Raw genomic sequence first — 14,204 nt, 5'->3', positions numbered from 1 at the left:
GAGGGGCGGGGCGGGGCGGGGCGGGGCGGGGCGGGGCGGGGCGGGGCAGACCCGGGTGCCCTACGCGCAGCATCTCTGGGCTCTCAGAGCCCACCCCGGACTCCTGCTCAAGGTCAGGAAGGGTCGGACCGGGAGCCGGGCCTCGCGGTCCTCACCCGAGAGGGGCTGTCTCTCTCGTGCCAGCTCCCCCTCAATGTCCCAAATCCACTGCAGTTCGAGGCGCCATCACGGGCCGCAGGAGCCCTGGTAGCCGTTTGGGGTCTCTGAGCCCCTCTCCTCGCCGTCCTCCTCCTTGGAAGGTCACCTCTACCTGCAGTTGTCACCTGGAGGGAGGGGTTTCTGAGCCTCGAGGTTTGGTGAGGAAGAGAAGGACCCTTGGGAGGTGTTAAAGGTGCCTGGAGCGGCTCAGAGAACAGCGTGGGTGGGGGAGAAGAGAGCAGAGGAGGACCAGTTATCACAGGACAGGGCTTTCCACACGGGCTGGCCTCAGAGCGGAGGTGGGTTTGGAGTGGTTTGCAGGGAGCAAACAGCCCCGAAATGGTCCTATGGCTAAGTAGCTGCAGACATTCATGGAAGGGGCCGGGGGGTAAGCACCAGGTGCTGCTCTCCCTTCCGCATCTGGAACTCCTGCAGCGTCTGGAGCTTCTCAATCTTCACGAGGTCTCCTGGAGTCAACCTGATCACCAGAGGGCAGTATCTGCCTCTCCCAGAGATGCCCCGAGAGGTTCCCGCCAGAATGCGCCTGACCTGACCTCAGTTCTCAGTAACACTTCCTGAGTGAAGGCGAATACCGAGCGGCCCGGGGGCGGGGGGAGGGGGAGGGGGGGCGCGGGGGGGAGGTGGCGGCGGGGAGGGGCGGCGGGGGCGGGAGAAAATGAAAGTAAGTTTTGAGGGAGGAGGGCAGGGAGAGGAGCTGGGCTTTTCCCTATCACTCATGGAGGCCGTCGCAGCCAGCTTGCCTCAAGGGCATGGAAGGCCTGCGGGGTCCTTGATGAGACTGAAGCTGTGCCTGCCCGAGGCCTGGAGGTCACCCCCACGCACAGGGCAAGGGGCAGTGGAATCTGAATCCAGACCACGAGAGGCATCTGAGCTGACACCTTCAGGCTGCCCACCCTGGCCAGCATCCTAGGACCTGCTGCCTCGCTGGAGGGCCTGAGTTGTCCTTCCTGGTCCCCAGCTGGTGACGCATCGGCAGGATGCAGGCGGGAGAGAGGGCTGCAGTCTCCTGGCACAGAACCCAGCCAAGCCGGCTGGGCTGCCTCCCTGCCTGCCACTCCAGTCAAAACCTGTGCCAGCTGCAGTCAGGGCTCCTCCTGAATGAGCCCAGAGCCCAGAGCCCAGAGGCAGAGGGGGCTGGCCTGCCTCCTAGACTATGTAGAGGCTAAGCTGTAGTCAGTTTGGTTTAATGAAAAATGCGATGTTCCTGGCCACGGCCTCCACATTAATCCATCAGGACCAATAGTGTCAGCTACAAGCCTGATTGGGAGCTCAGCACCCCTGGCACCCATTCCCCAGGCTCTGGAGCTGAGAGAAGGGTGGGAGGGACGCCCACCACCCACCCGCGTTACTACTTTGCTTTCCAGCTATTCGTCCTTTGAAGGAAGAGCCTGTGGTCAACCCTAGACGCTGAACTGCTGCTCAACTAGGCCATCAAGGCTTTCGCTCTGTCTCTGTGCAATACCATTTGAGCCCATGAAGGTAGGAGAGGGCTGCCTAATTTGGAGGGTTCTCCAGGGAGAACGAGCCTACAATCCCCTGGTGACCCGGCTTCACCACTTTCTGCTGAACAGAGCTTCCTACTGTTTCATTTCCAGTTGTCTCAAGCCGGAGGCAGGCCAGAGGGAGGTGGCATCTCCCCCATCACTGCTCTCCCTGGGGACCCAGACCCCCTGCACCCTCACCCACCTACTGGCCAACTCAGCTGCTTAAATAATCCTGCTTGTGCCCATCTCCATCTCTCACAGGTCTGCTGGCACTTGGATTGCACCCCCACTGTGTTCTGGGGATGTCTCTGCCTCAAGAATCTTCCAAAGCTCTGCTGTTGTCGTTCGAGCAGACAGAGCAGAGCCAGCGGGGCGAGCCAGCCATCATTTCGCAGGCCTCAGCAGCTCCCAGCTCCTGCTTTCTCCTCACACCCCTCCCAACACAAACATGCCCCCAAAGCTGCACCCCCCACGCCCCATACACCCTGTCAGTCTCTGGAGCAGTTTGCATCACTTCTGACAATTCAACAAACCTTGGTGAAGCTTCCACTGAGGCACCTGCCTCCCTGTTTGTAAGAGAGCAAAGGGTTTTAAAACTTCTGTGCAATTCCTGCCACTCAGGTCTTAGTGACCTTTATCTGACTTGATTTGTAGACACACCAAGTTTAGAGGTATTTTAATTTTACTTACACTAATATATTTCATACTCAACTCCACTTAATTTCTTAGCTATTGCATAAAAATGCTTTTAATACCAAAGACATTAACTCATTAGATGGAACCAAAAAATGAAACATGGATAAAGTTAAGTATCACACAATTCGCATAATATCTTAAATTTTAATTTTAAAAAAAAGGTCTCTAAACAGTCAGTGAAGGCCAACTCCTCCAGGAAGCTAGCTAAGTGAACTATAATTATTTATTCCACGTGTGATGAACAAACACAAGAGATGACTCTACACATGGACATCACCAGATGGTCAATACCAAATCAGATTGATTATATTCTTTGCAGCTGAAGATGGAAAAGGTCTATACAGTCAGCGAAAACAAGACCAGGAGCTGACTGTGGCTCAGATCATGAACTCCTTATTGCCAAATTCAGACTTAAATTGAAATAAGTAGGGAAAACCACTAGACCATTCAGGCTTGACCTAAATCAAATCCCTTATGATTATGCAGTGGAAGTGAGAAATAGATTAAAGGGGTTAGATCTGATAGATAGAGTGCCTGAAGAACCATGGACAGAGGTTTGTAACATTATACAGGAGGTGGTAATCAAAACCATCCCCCACAAGAAGAAATGCAAAAAGGTAAAATGCTTGTCTGAGGAAGCCTTACAAATAGCTGAGAAGAAAGCAAAAGGCAAAGGAGAAAAGGAATGATATACCCATCTGAATGCAGAGTTCCAAAGAATAGCAAGGAGAGATAAGAAAGCCTTCCTCAGTGATCAGTGCAAAGAAATAGAGGAAAACAATAGAATGGGAAAGACTAGAGATCTCTTCAAAAAAATTAGAGATACCAAGGGAACATTTCATGCAAAGATGGGCACAATAAAGGACAGAAACGGTATGGACTTAACAGAAGCAGAAGATATTAAGAGGGGGTGGCAAGAATACACAGAAGAATATATAAAAAAAGATCTTCATGACCCAGATAACCACTATGGTGTGATCACTTACCTAGAGCTAGAAATCCTTTACTGTGAAGTTAAGTGGGCCTTAGGAAGTATCACTAGGAACAAACCTATTGGAGGTGATGGAATTCCAGCAGAGCTCTTTCAAATCCTAAAAGATGATGCTGTTAAAGTGCTGCACTCAATATTCCAGCAAATATGGAAAACTCAGCAGTGGCCACAGGATTGGAAAAGGTCACTTTTCATTCCAATCCCAAAGAAAAGCAATGCCAAAGAATGGTGTTGGAGAAGACTCTTGAGAGTCCATTGGACTGCAAGGAGATCCAACCAGTCCATCCTAAAGGAAATCAACCCTGAATACTCATTGGAAGGACTGATGCTGAAGCTGAAACTCCAATACTTTGGCCCCCTGGTTGCGAAGAACTGACTGATTGGAAAAGACCTTGATGCTGGGAAAGATTGAAGGCAGGAGGAGAAGAGGACGACAGAGGATGAGATGGTTGCATGGCATCACCGACTCGATGGACATGAGTTTGAGCAAGCTCCAGGAGTTGGTGATGGACAGGGAGGCCTGGCGTGCTGCAGTCCATGGGGTCGCAAAACAGTCAGAGACGACTGAGTGACTGGACTATTTATTCCCCATGCAATGAACGAAAACAATTAAGTTTTAACAACTGAGTCCAATAAAACTCAAATACCACAAAACAGGGAGGGTTGAGAAGGACTTCTCTCTAATTTTATACTGCTAGAAAAGTCACATCTTAAGATTCTCAGGACCATACCTGGCATAGAGAGGAAGTGAAACAAATCCCAAAGATGATCTCAGATTTGATCAGATCACAGGACCTCGTGAATATCATGGGGACTTCCTCTTTTTACATTCTTTGATCTGACTTTTCTGGAAGCAAACATGATTTTTCTTTTCAAAGGGAATAATAGTAATAAACACGCTGTTTTATCTTTATATTCCTCCTTCGTCAGCAAAGTACCCGCCAGTCTGGTGTCCCAGGTAAATGCATGCCTCTGAGCGGAGGCCCCTACGCCATGGTCGAGGAGCAGCTTCTCCTGAGCTACCCCGCTCCTTCCCCAGACAGCCCCCGTCTTCCCTGAATCCAGAAATGCACGGAAGGGGCTGTGTGCTGCTGAGTGCTCCGAGCTGGGAGCCCCACCAGGCGAACTCTTCTTTCCCAAGGGCAAGCACAGCTCTCAGGACGCAGGACACCCACCATCGAGGGGGGTGAGAAGCAAACCACTGAGGCCCTTTACATCTCCAAGTCCATGAAGTGTCCGTGTGTCGAGGCTGAGTCTCAGAGCGGCCCCGCAGTGCAGAGGCCATTGCGGGGGAAGAGGCCTCGACAGACGCTCGGCCGGCCGGGGTGTCCCAGGCTGCCCCGCCGCCCTTCCCTGGGCCTCTGCACGTCTGCAGCAAGCCAGACACCCTTGACTGCAGCCTCACCCGCGTGCCCTCACCCCGTCCCCCAGTGGAGATGCTGTCTGGCACCTGCCGGGGGCTGGGAGCGCCAAGGCTGGCACTGGCACACCCCCCGCGGCTTGTGGCACCTGAGACCCCTGACTCCCCGGGGGGGGTGGGGTGGCAGCAGTCCTGCAGTGACTGACCCAGGTGGCCTCCTGGAGCCTCCAGATGGCAGCAGCAGGTCAGGGTGGCAGCAGGGTGTCGTGTCTCCGTCGAACGGAGACCTCAGCACCTGCTGAGGCGCTGCGGCTTGGGGCGGGGGCTGCGGGAACCCTGGGAAGGGTCTTGACAACAGGCGGCCACGAGGCTTCAGCAACAGGAAGATCCCTGCGCGGGGGCCACTGTGCCGGGGTGGGGGAGTCACGCAAGGTCAGGGGCAAGGGCTCGGCCAAGGTAGGTGGGCTCAGACAGGTCATTCAGGTTCTCTTCACCAGTGAGCAGAGGCCGCTGAGGGCGTCTACACACAGGAGCCCGGTCAACCCACTCACGTCAGGTGGTTGGAGGCCCACACTGGCCCCCTCCCCTGCTGACTGCCCAAGGGGGCCTGCAGGTGGAACTGGCCCTTGTGGCTTCTGGTGCCCAGCTGCCTGGGTTCAATCTCAGCCTGGGCTCAGCTCACCGCCCACAGGCTTGGGTACTAAGCGGTGAGCTCACTTCATGGGACTGTGCGGGGGGTGGGGGGGCACCCGCAGAGGGCTGCGCTGGAGCCGGGGCTTGTCACTGCTACCTCTGGCCAGCAAGTTTCATGACGGCTGTCCTCATATGCCCCAGAGAGGCAGACAGATGTTCCCAAGGACACACAGTGAGCCTGGAAGCTTCCTCACTCAGCCTGTGGCCCACCCACAGCAAGATTCAGGAAGGAGAGGACCTGAGCCTAAGCCTCGTCTCTGGAGCAGGGCTTGGCGTGTCTGCTTTGCCTCTGGTCCGAAATATTGCTGTGTGTGTGCAGCTAGGTCTGTGAGTGGCATGGCAAACTGGGTCTTTTCTTCTGGGTTGTGGGCATCGATGGGGCTTCTGTCCAGAGAAGACGACCACCACAGAGCCTTGCTTCAGCCCGGGCCTGTCACCTGGACGTGCCGCCCTCCCGTCACTAAAGGTCTTGTTTTCTCCTGGTCACTTGCCAGGATCTCAATGGATATGCCTGGCCTGTGCCAAGTGACGTGCCTTTGCCAACCATGGGAGGAGGTGCAGGGTGAGGGCAGAGTGCCACGGGGGAGGTGGCCCCCATCAGCAGGGTCCCTGCACCCTGAAGCCGCAGATACCGGAGCTTAATAAGACAGCTGAAGTGCATTTCCCGCCTGCCTGCACTAAGCAAACCAGTTCAGGAGAAAAACAGCGTCCCGCCAGTTCCTAAGGCTTCCGTAAGCTGCACTGCGCTGGTGGTGGGAGAAAACCCACAGCCTCTGAGGGCTTCAGGAGTTGGTCGGGGAGGGTTCAGGAGTTCTTCGTTGCCTTGGGGAGCCACAGCCCGCGAAGGCGAGGCTCAAGGGCACACAGAGGCCTGTCGCCTTGAGTGTAGGGCCCAGACTGTGGGCGTGAGCCCTGTCTGGCCCCCTGGCACTGGCTGGAGAGCCTGCAGTCCTAGCGGCTGCGTGTCATCTGGGAGACGACGGGGGTGCTGGCTGCGCAGGAGGCTGTGGAGAGGGGGTGAATTCAGGCTCAGCTTTCAGAGAGCACCCACCACGTATTAAGGACTGCGTTGGCTTGTTTCTTATCATTGCTTGCCCCCACCACACACATACATCTCCTGGTCACACTGGGGGTCCTTGAAGATGTCTCCTCCACTCACCGCAGAGTCTGTACCCAAGGGTCCCCCTCGGAGGCAAGGCCTGTCCCTGCTAGAGGAGCCTGCCCCAGAACAGCTTGCAGTCAGGGCTCTGAGGTGGGGGCTGGGTGGGACTGGGGGAGGTGAGTGGGCCCAGCCTCCCCCTCAGCACAGTCACAGTCAGTGTGGGGTGACAGAACCCAAGGGCGGCTCTCCTGACTCCACCAGTTGTGAAGCCAAGACCAAAAAGTCCCAGAGACCTGTTTCCACAGGCCCCTCTGCCCTGGACTCAGCTTCTTGGGGACTGCGTCCAAGTTCTGTACACCCCAAATCTACTAACCTTGCGTGGAGCCCAGAACCAGGGCCACCGGCAGCTCGGGCAGAAGGCCTGAGGGCCCCATCTCAAGTCCACGTCTGAGTCTCCCCTGAACAGAGCGGAATCCCTAAGGGGCCCCAGGCTGCAGGCGCTCAGGGACCTGGCAGGAACGTGGCCCAGCGCCAGCCCCCTGCCGCCCCCCAACAGCCCTGCAGGCTCCTCCTGAGGGTGTCTTCAGCGACTTCAGCTGCTGTCACCCGGGACAAAGCCAGGCTGGGGGCACAGCCTTCACAGGAACCTGGAGGATCCCCCTTGACTAATACCCACCTGCTTCCAGTTTCAGGCTCTGAAGCTAAGGGTGAAGGCCCCACACCCACAGAGAAACAGCTCCTTGGGTCAGAGGAGCCCTAGGAACGGCACCCGGGGGCTGTGGAGCTCTCAGTGCCGTGCAGGCCCCAGCACAGCGGGACGGTCTGGCTGTCTCCAGGACACGGGCTTGGGTCTGGCTGCCGAGCAGGGAACACCCCGATGCTACTTCCAGGGGACAGTCTAGGGGGGCTCCGTGGGAAGGAAGCTGCGGGGAGGGTCACCGTCAGCACATTGCAGACCTCTGCCGGGTAAATGGTGCTCCTTGCACTGAAGGCCTTGGTCCCTAATCCCACTCTTCCCATCTTCCAGAGACTGAAGCTGGGGAAGCATGTGTGGGAGCCTCGGTAACATCAAAGAATCCCAAAGACTGACTAAGTCCCTATTTCTCTCTCTCCCGGCCAATCCAACCAGGGAAACCTCCGCCAGCACCAGGAGCAGGCGGTGCGGGGTTGGGCACTTCGGGCAGCAGCCAGGGCCTTGCTGGCCGTGCACTCGGTCCCCAGAAACGCCTTCTCGTTCCTGCTCAGCGGCCTCCGCTTTGCTCTCTGGACCCTGCTCCGCCTTGATGCAGCAAAACCCTCAGTGTTGCTCATTCCTGCTCCTTCAAGTTTCTTGGAAGGTGGGGGTGGGGGGGGGGTGGAAATTTAGAGCTCAGGAAACAGGCCAGGCAGCCATGTCCACTGAAAGCTCAACTGGACCGTCTCGAGCGTGACAAGGCTGGGAGGTCTGTGCCCAGCAGACCCTGGCCTCGCCGGCACCCACAGAGGCGTGTGGTTAAGTCCAGCAGTCACAGACACGCTGCTGCTTCTGTCCTTGCTATCCACAGGGAGAAGGGGGCTTCGTGGCGAACCGGGAGCCCCGCATCACCAGGGCCACAGGGCTCATGTCCCATCGATACTGGGAGCGAGGTCGTCTTGCTCGACCCCAGCTGCTGCGTCGGGGCAGGGGCAGAGGGACGCAGTGGGCTCCCAGCCCTAGGCATGTGCTCAGAGCTCTCACTTTTAGAGCAGGCACAGGCCCAGGAGGCTCACCCCACCCTGGGTTCCTGGGGCTGCCACCTGCTGGCTCTCTGACTCGAGACGGGTGCTCACCACCCGCTCTGAGAACAGAAGCCTCAGTGGGCCCCAGCCAGAGGGCACCAAGCAGTGTCCCGGGATCCTGCAGCCTCACCAGGGCTGGACCAGGGCAGGACACGCAGCTCGCCACGCAGGCTCGCCCAGCCCGGACTCTCTGGGACTGCAGCTGGCCCTCTGTGGTCTCGCCTATTCCTAGCTGTAGTCATGACTTTTAGACAATTTGAATTTTTGGCCGTGCTGGGCCCTGGTTACTGCACTCCAACTTTGCCTACTTGTAGTCAGCGGGGGCTACTCTTCGCTATGGCGCGTGGGGCTCTCGTCGCAGCCGCTGCTCTTGCCATGTGCACAGCTCTGGGTGCACAGCCTTAGTTGCTCTGAGGCATCTGGAATCTTCCCAGACCCGGGATTGAACTCATGTGCCCTCACTGGCAGGCAGGTTCTTACCCACTGTACCACCAGGAAAGTCCGTCATTATGATAATATAAACCACTGAGTGTGAAGAGTTGCTTTTATAAAAACTAGACAGAACTGCTTATAAGTATGGGCGAAACTTACAAAAGATTGCAGGAAAAGAGTCTGAATTCTGAAAGCCAAACTCCTTCCTATAATGGCTAAATTCTTCATCCGTTTTACTGGAAGCCCACACTGGGCATCATGGATGATGCGTGGCGATCGCTGTGGAGAAAAGCCCTCGCCCCCAGGCTGCCATCTCCTCAGTTTTAGCCTCTTAAGTGGATGAACACAGGACTCAGGGAACAGGAAGCGTCCCTTTTCACCCGCTGACTTTCTGATAAACTATCCGACCCCCAGTCCTCGGCCTGCGCAGGAGGGGCCTCCCGTGTGTGTTCCTGCTGGGGTCACGGGCAGAAAGGAGCCACTGGTTGAGCCCCCGCCGCGTCCCCAGCATCCAGCTTGTAGGAGCTACATTTGCTTCCAGGGAGATGGTGTCTTGGGCGTTTATTTTCCATAGAGCAAATAACCATGTTCCCTGAGAAAAGCCATTAACTTTTCCCTGTGTTCCAGTTCAAGGAAAACAGAATAGTCCTCTGGCCTCTACTCACCTGAACCAGGCCCACGACCTCGCAATCCCATTCCTCCATCCAACTCAGCGAGTCCTGAGAATAAGAGCGCCGCGCTGCCCCTCCTCCTAGTGCAAGTAGCTGAAGACAGAAGAGGGGGCTGGGCCACCATCTGCAGGCCCCGTCCCCGCTGGCAGGAAGGGGCAGCACCTGCGCGAGCAGTCTCCGAACACGGCAAGGTACACATCAATTTGGAAGTGAAATGTACACATTACACATGGACTCTGTGTTTTGGAACTGGATTTATGGTGGTGTGACTTCACACGCGGTCTTGTCCAGGCAGCTTCTCAGGGACTGCCCTGAGGAGCAGGGGGGCTCTCAGGAGCCACGGGCTGGACGGGAGGGTGGAGGGCGGGAGCCGTCCCCCTGGCTGCTCAGGGCGGGCCACCGGGCTCCTCACCGCCCCGCAGTGCCCTCCCCAACAGGTCAAGTCCAGTGGAAGGGACTGTGCTGTCTGCATCTTTACACCGAGGCAAGGCCATTCCAACAGAGGCCGATGCCCAGCGCAGACTGGCTCAGTGACTGAACGGCGACGGGCACGAACTGAAAACCCTTGCTGTGCACCTGCCTCCTGTTACAGGACACGGTTATCTGTGAGCCATTCCAGTCTGTCACAAGCTGGGAAGCCCAGAGAGGACTCAGCCCGGACCACCCACGGGCAGTGAACTCCAACCAAGGCGGACTCCAGCCGGAAGAGGGTGCAAGTAGAATGCCAGGCTATCCGTCAGGATCACAGCGAGACAAAGGAGAGGCAGAGGCCTGCGACGAGAGTTCAACCAGAGGTGGAGAGAAGCCCGGCTTCACGCCCTCCAGGAGGCACCCACACTGTGCACAAGCTTACCCCCGTCCAGGCACCCCAAGGTCGTGTTCCTTTTTATGGTGGGTGTGCTAGCAAAGCAAGTGGGTCACACGCCACACGTCTGGACAGCACCCCAAATCTCATCAACGCCTCTGCCCCGTCACCAGAGCTCACAGGCACGAAGAAGCAGGCTCCCACCAACCCCAAGCACAGGCGGCATCTCTGGCTTCAGGTTCACTCTGAGGGTGAACAAGTCCCTACTCCCAGGGTGCTGGAATGAAGTGCAGAGAGGCAGACCTTGCTCACAGACCGCCCACAGCCCAGTCTTCCTCCAGGACAGTCTACACACAGGCGGGGTCCACCGTGCTCAGCGAGCAGCCCCGGCCTCACCTGCCAGGGAACACATGAATGGCCACCACCAGGCAGCAGCGCTCTAGGCCCTCCGTCCACAGGTCCTCCTGGCTGAGACGCCAGGCTCACTCGGCCCTCCTCCTCCTCACGCGGCTGTAGACCAGACAGGAAGGGGTCAGTTCGCTTGTGTGACGGTCTCTGCAGCCTCAGAGCTCACACACGACCGCCAGTGTCGTGGTGCGTCCCTCAGAAGGGTGACCGGGAGGTGTGCGTCTTCACACCGCACGGCCACACAGGCAGGGCTGAAGACACAGCAGGCCGGGGTCTGTACCAGCAGCTGACAGCTGGCACCCAATGCGCCCGCAACTGCAGCACCATCGTGTATGAAGGGCCAGTGGTCTCACCCGGGGAGGGGCAGCTCCCACACACTCCTGCCTCCCCCATCCCCGAGGGGCAGAGAATCTCTAGCACCAAGGGTGCTTCTGTCAAGGATCATGTACACCCCTCCAGGTGAAGCGGCAAAGCTGGCAGGGCAGGAGAGGGGCAGCCCAGATGGGCAGAGCAGCTCTCCACAGGCAAGGCTCTGTTCCAGCAGCAGGGTGGCCTTACGCTTCCTCTCTCTGTGGAACTGGGACAGTCAGCACCCTGCCCCGACGCCAGGGGCTCTAAGGATCTGGACACTTAAAAAGGCCAAGACCAGCAGACTGGCGCAACACTGTAAATCAAACTGCTCTAACGCCAGGCCGCACTCTGGACAGTCTCCTCCACTGGCCCCACAAACCCGTAAGATGAGGAGAAATATGAGGACAGCTCTGGGAAAACTGGAGGCGCTTCAGAGTCACTCTCACAGAAACTTAATTAACTGAACTGCATGGAAGGGAGCAGCACACACGTCACTCTCTCTGCATCACAGGCCGCCGCCGCCGCTCCTGTTGCTCTATTAAAGACCACTGTTTCTACCCATCTTCCAGTCTATGGCTCCAGAATGTAGGCAAAGTGGGCATTAGCAACAGGACAGGAAAAGCAAGTCAGAGTGTTCACCAGAACGTCTTCTCCACTGCGGAACAGGGTCCTCTGAGAAGAAAAGGTGTGCAAAGGTTGGGACCCACCTACGATCGGGAACAGCAGCGAGTCAGAGAGGAAGGCCGGTGGGAGGGGAGCCTGGCTGCTCTCGAGTGCTCCCTGGAGCCCCCTTCTCCTAGGCCTCCGTGAGGATGCCTTCTGAGGTCCTAACCCGAAACCAAACGTCCCGTCGATTCAAATAGAATAAAGACATCATCCCCCCAAGGAGAGCTCATCTGAGGCCGGGAACTGACCCAGGGACAGAATGATCCGCCAGCATTCTGAGAAAGCGTATTTAAAAACAGCATGGCTTTCTAGAAGGTTCTGGTGCGTGAAGACGGGAGGAAAGGGGGTCTTTGTTAGCGGGGACTGGAGGCATGTGGCCCACCAGACAGAGCAGGACACACAAGAATTCCCTAGTATCTGCAGGCTACCACCAGCTGCTGCTGTCGCCTGGGTGGGCAGAGGCAAAAGCAAGCCCCCCTCGGGTTCTTCACGGCCCACAGGCAGGGGCAGAAGCAGCTGTAGGCTGATGGCTCTGAATAACCAGCAGGTAGTGTTACATTAGGACCAAGGATTTATTCCACAATATAAACCGCAACACTTGATACAAGCTTCCAAATGAGCAGGCGGGGGGTGGGGTGCGGAGAGCCGGAACAGCGGTGACAGGTGCTTAGGGAGCAGCCTCCTCTCTGTCACCAGTTCCCCAGTGACACCAGAAGCCAGACGTCTGTGTTCGGACATCCGCCAGATGCTAAAGCACCACACTGTTTGGAAGTTTGTTTGGTTTTAATTCCAGCCACTGAAACCAACATGGAAGTTATTGCTTAGATAAATAAACCTAGTCTACCAGGAAAACAAAAGTGGATAAAGAAAACAAACAAAAACCTCAAAAGTGGAAAACTTAAGCTCCCCAATATGGTAACAGAGTAAACGAGAGAGAAATTCCTCAAATGAGGATTTACTGGGCCCTTCTGGGCACTGAAACCGAGTTGGACTCAGCCGGTAAACCCCAGGAAGAGGTGAGATTTTAATGCTGTACATGAGAAGGTGCAAGCGCCAATCCTTCCAAACTGGTGGGAACCCCTGCAAAAACAGTCAGCCTCAACAACCACAAACAGCTCTTAAGGAAAAAAATACAAAAAGTGTCAAAAAATTTTTGTTTTGTTTTTTTTTTCTTTTTTTCAAAGAGTTCTGGAAAAATGATCCCGTAAGGAATAGAAATAGCACCGTTCACAGGCTGGTTTGAACGCCAGTCCTGCAGCTTTGCTGAGAAACTGGGAGTCCCCGGGCCAAGCCCTGACTGAGAAGGGCTCTGCGGGTTTTATCTCCGGCCCGGCGCGTCCGTCTCCGCACAGCGCACGCACACGTAGTCCTCCTCCTCGGCCGTCTCGGGAGAGACACCAACACAGACCTGATGGAACCACCGACTGCAGCTGCCATCACACTGGACCCAGTCCACCTGGTTACAGAGAGCAGGGAGATGGGGTTTTCAGGGGAGAAGAGGCCCGGCAGCCGGGGCAGCCACTGCCCCTCACGGGACCTCCGGCACGGCAACCCAGGCGAGCACGCTGAGCTGTTCTCCACGCGGTGGCTGCGCGGGGCGAGGACAGGTCGCCCCGCGACAAGCAAGCAAAGGGGCGACAGCGGCACCCCCCACCTTCTGAGCGCCGGGCGGCGAGAGCCGGAGGAGCAGGAAAGGGAAGGGCAGAGGAAGAGTTTCTTCGAGAAAAGGGAGGAGACCCAGGAGTGCTGTGAGAGCGGAGACACCAGTGGGGGAGGGTGAGCAATCCACTCAGACGGGCTCAAGGCAGCTAAGCAGGAGAGAGACCCGGCCGGGCGAGCTGGTGCTCACGGGGTTCTGAGCTAAGGGAACACATGTCCTCCACGGCCCAAACCTCACTGACCTCGTCTCCTTCTGGCTGCAGGCAGCTCACGGCCGGGCAGATGGCGTCCTCGTCCTCAGAGTCCTCCTGCTCCGAGGAGGACGAGTCTGAGGGCAGGGACTGCGTGTCGGCAGAGGGGACCAACTCATAGCTACACTCTCTCTCTAACTTGAGACTGTCCGTGTCCTTGGGGTGGCTCAGTTTGATTCTCTTCTTTTTGGGGGCCCGCATTTTGGTGATTCGATCCCACCGCTCACTGGAGAGGCCTTCTCTTTCCAGGCGTCTCTTCAGCTTGCTCTCGAGGCCGCTGGCTCCGTCTCGCTTCCCTCGGCAGCCGTCACTCTGGGAGGAAGACGGCAAGCCCAGTTTAGGGCACGGCTTGCCTCTCACTAAAGCTGCCATGTCAACACCCGCAGGCATGAGCAACAGGTGCGCCCCACGAAACCAAGACAGGCTGCCCCCGCTCCCGGCCTCGCCCACCCCACCCCACAGGACCACCTAACTTCGCCGTTCAGCCCATCAAACACGGGAGGACAAACGTGTCACCAACGTGAACTGCCTCACACCAGCCCAGCAGTGCCGGGAGGCCGGAGAGGCCAGAGACACGAGCAAATGCCTGACGTCCACAGAGCTTCTTGGGAGACACTGACCCTCAGATGCCTAAGAAACCAGGCCGATACCGTCCTTT

General features: G+C 57.0%; 2 protein-coding genes across 2 annotated transcripts in view; both read right to left on the bottom strand.

Annotated features, from left to right (window-relative positions):
* Positions 1-4,385, bottom strand: part of LOC128061319 (basic proline-rich protein-like) — a 31,236-nt gene extending 26,851 nt beyond the window's left edge. Inside the window, exons 1-3 of the mRNA XM_052653592.1 lie at positions 4,381-4,385; positions 595-697; positions 156-207 (exon numbers count right to left, since the gene is read on the bottom strand). Of these exons, the coding sequence (XP_052509552.1) occupies positions 156-207; positions 595-697; positions 4,381-4,385 (160 nt within the window). The remainder of the gene's footprint in view (positions 1-155; positions 208-594; positions 698-4,380) is intronic.
* Positions 4,386-12,207: 7,822 nt separating this feature from the next.
* Positions 12,208-14,204, bottom strand: part of KDM5B (lysine demethylase 5B) — a 68,349-nt gene continuing 66,352 nt past the window's right edge. Inside the window, exons 26-27 of the mRNA XM_052653522.1 lie at positions 13,538-13,858; positions 12,208-13,092 (exon numbers count right to left, since the gene is read on the bottom strand). Of these exons, the coding sequence (XP_052509482.1) occupies positions 12,955-13,092; positions 13,538-13,858 (459 nt within the window). The 3' untranslated portion in view covers positions 12,208-12,954. The remainder of the gene's footprint in view (positions 13,093-13,537; positions 13,859-14,204) is intronic.

The sequence above is a fragment of the Budorcas taxicolor genome, chromosome 16 (genome assembly GCF_023091745.1).
Source record: "Budorcas taxicolor isolate Tak-1 chromosome 16, Takin1.1, whole genome shotgun sequence".
Lineage (NCBI taxonomy): Eukaryota > Metazoa > Chordata > Mammalia > Artiodactyla > Bovidae > Budorcas > Budorcas taxicolor.
The sequence above is the reverse complement of the archived record's forward strand: the minus strand, read 5'-3'. Positions and strand labels throughout refer to the sequence as shown.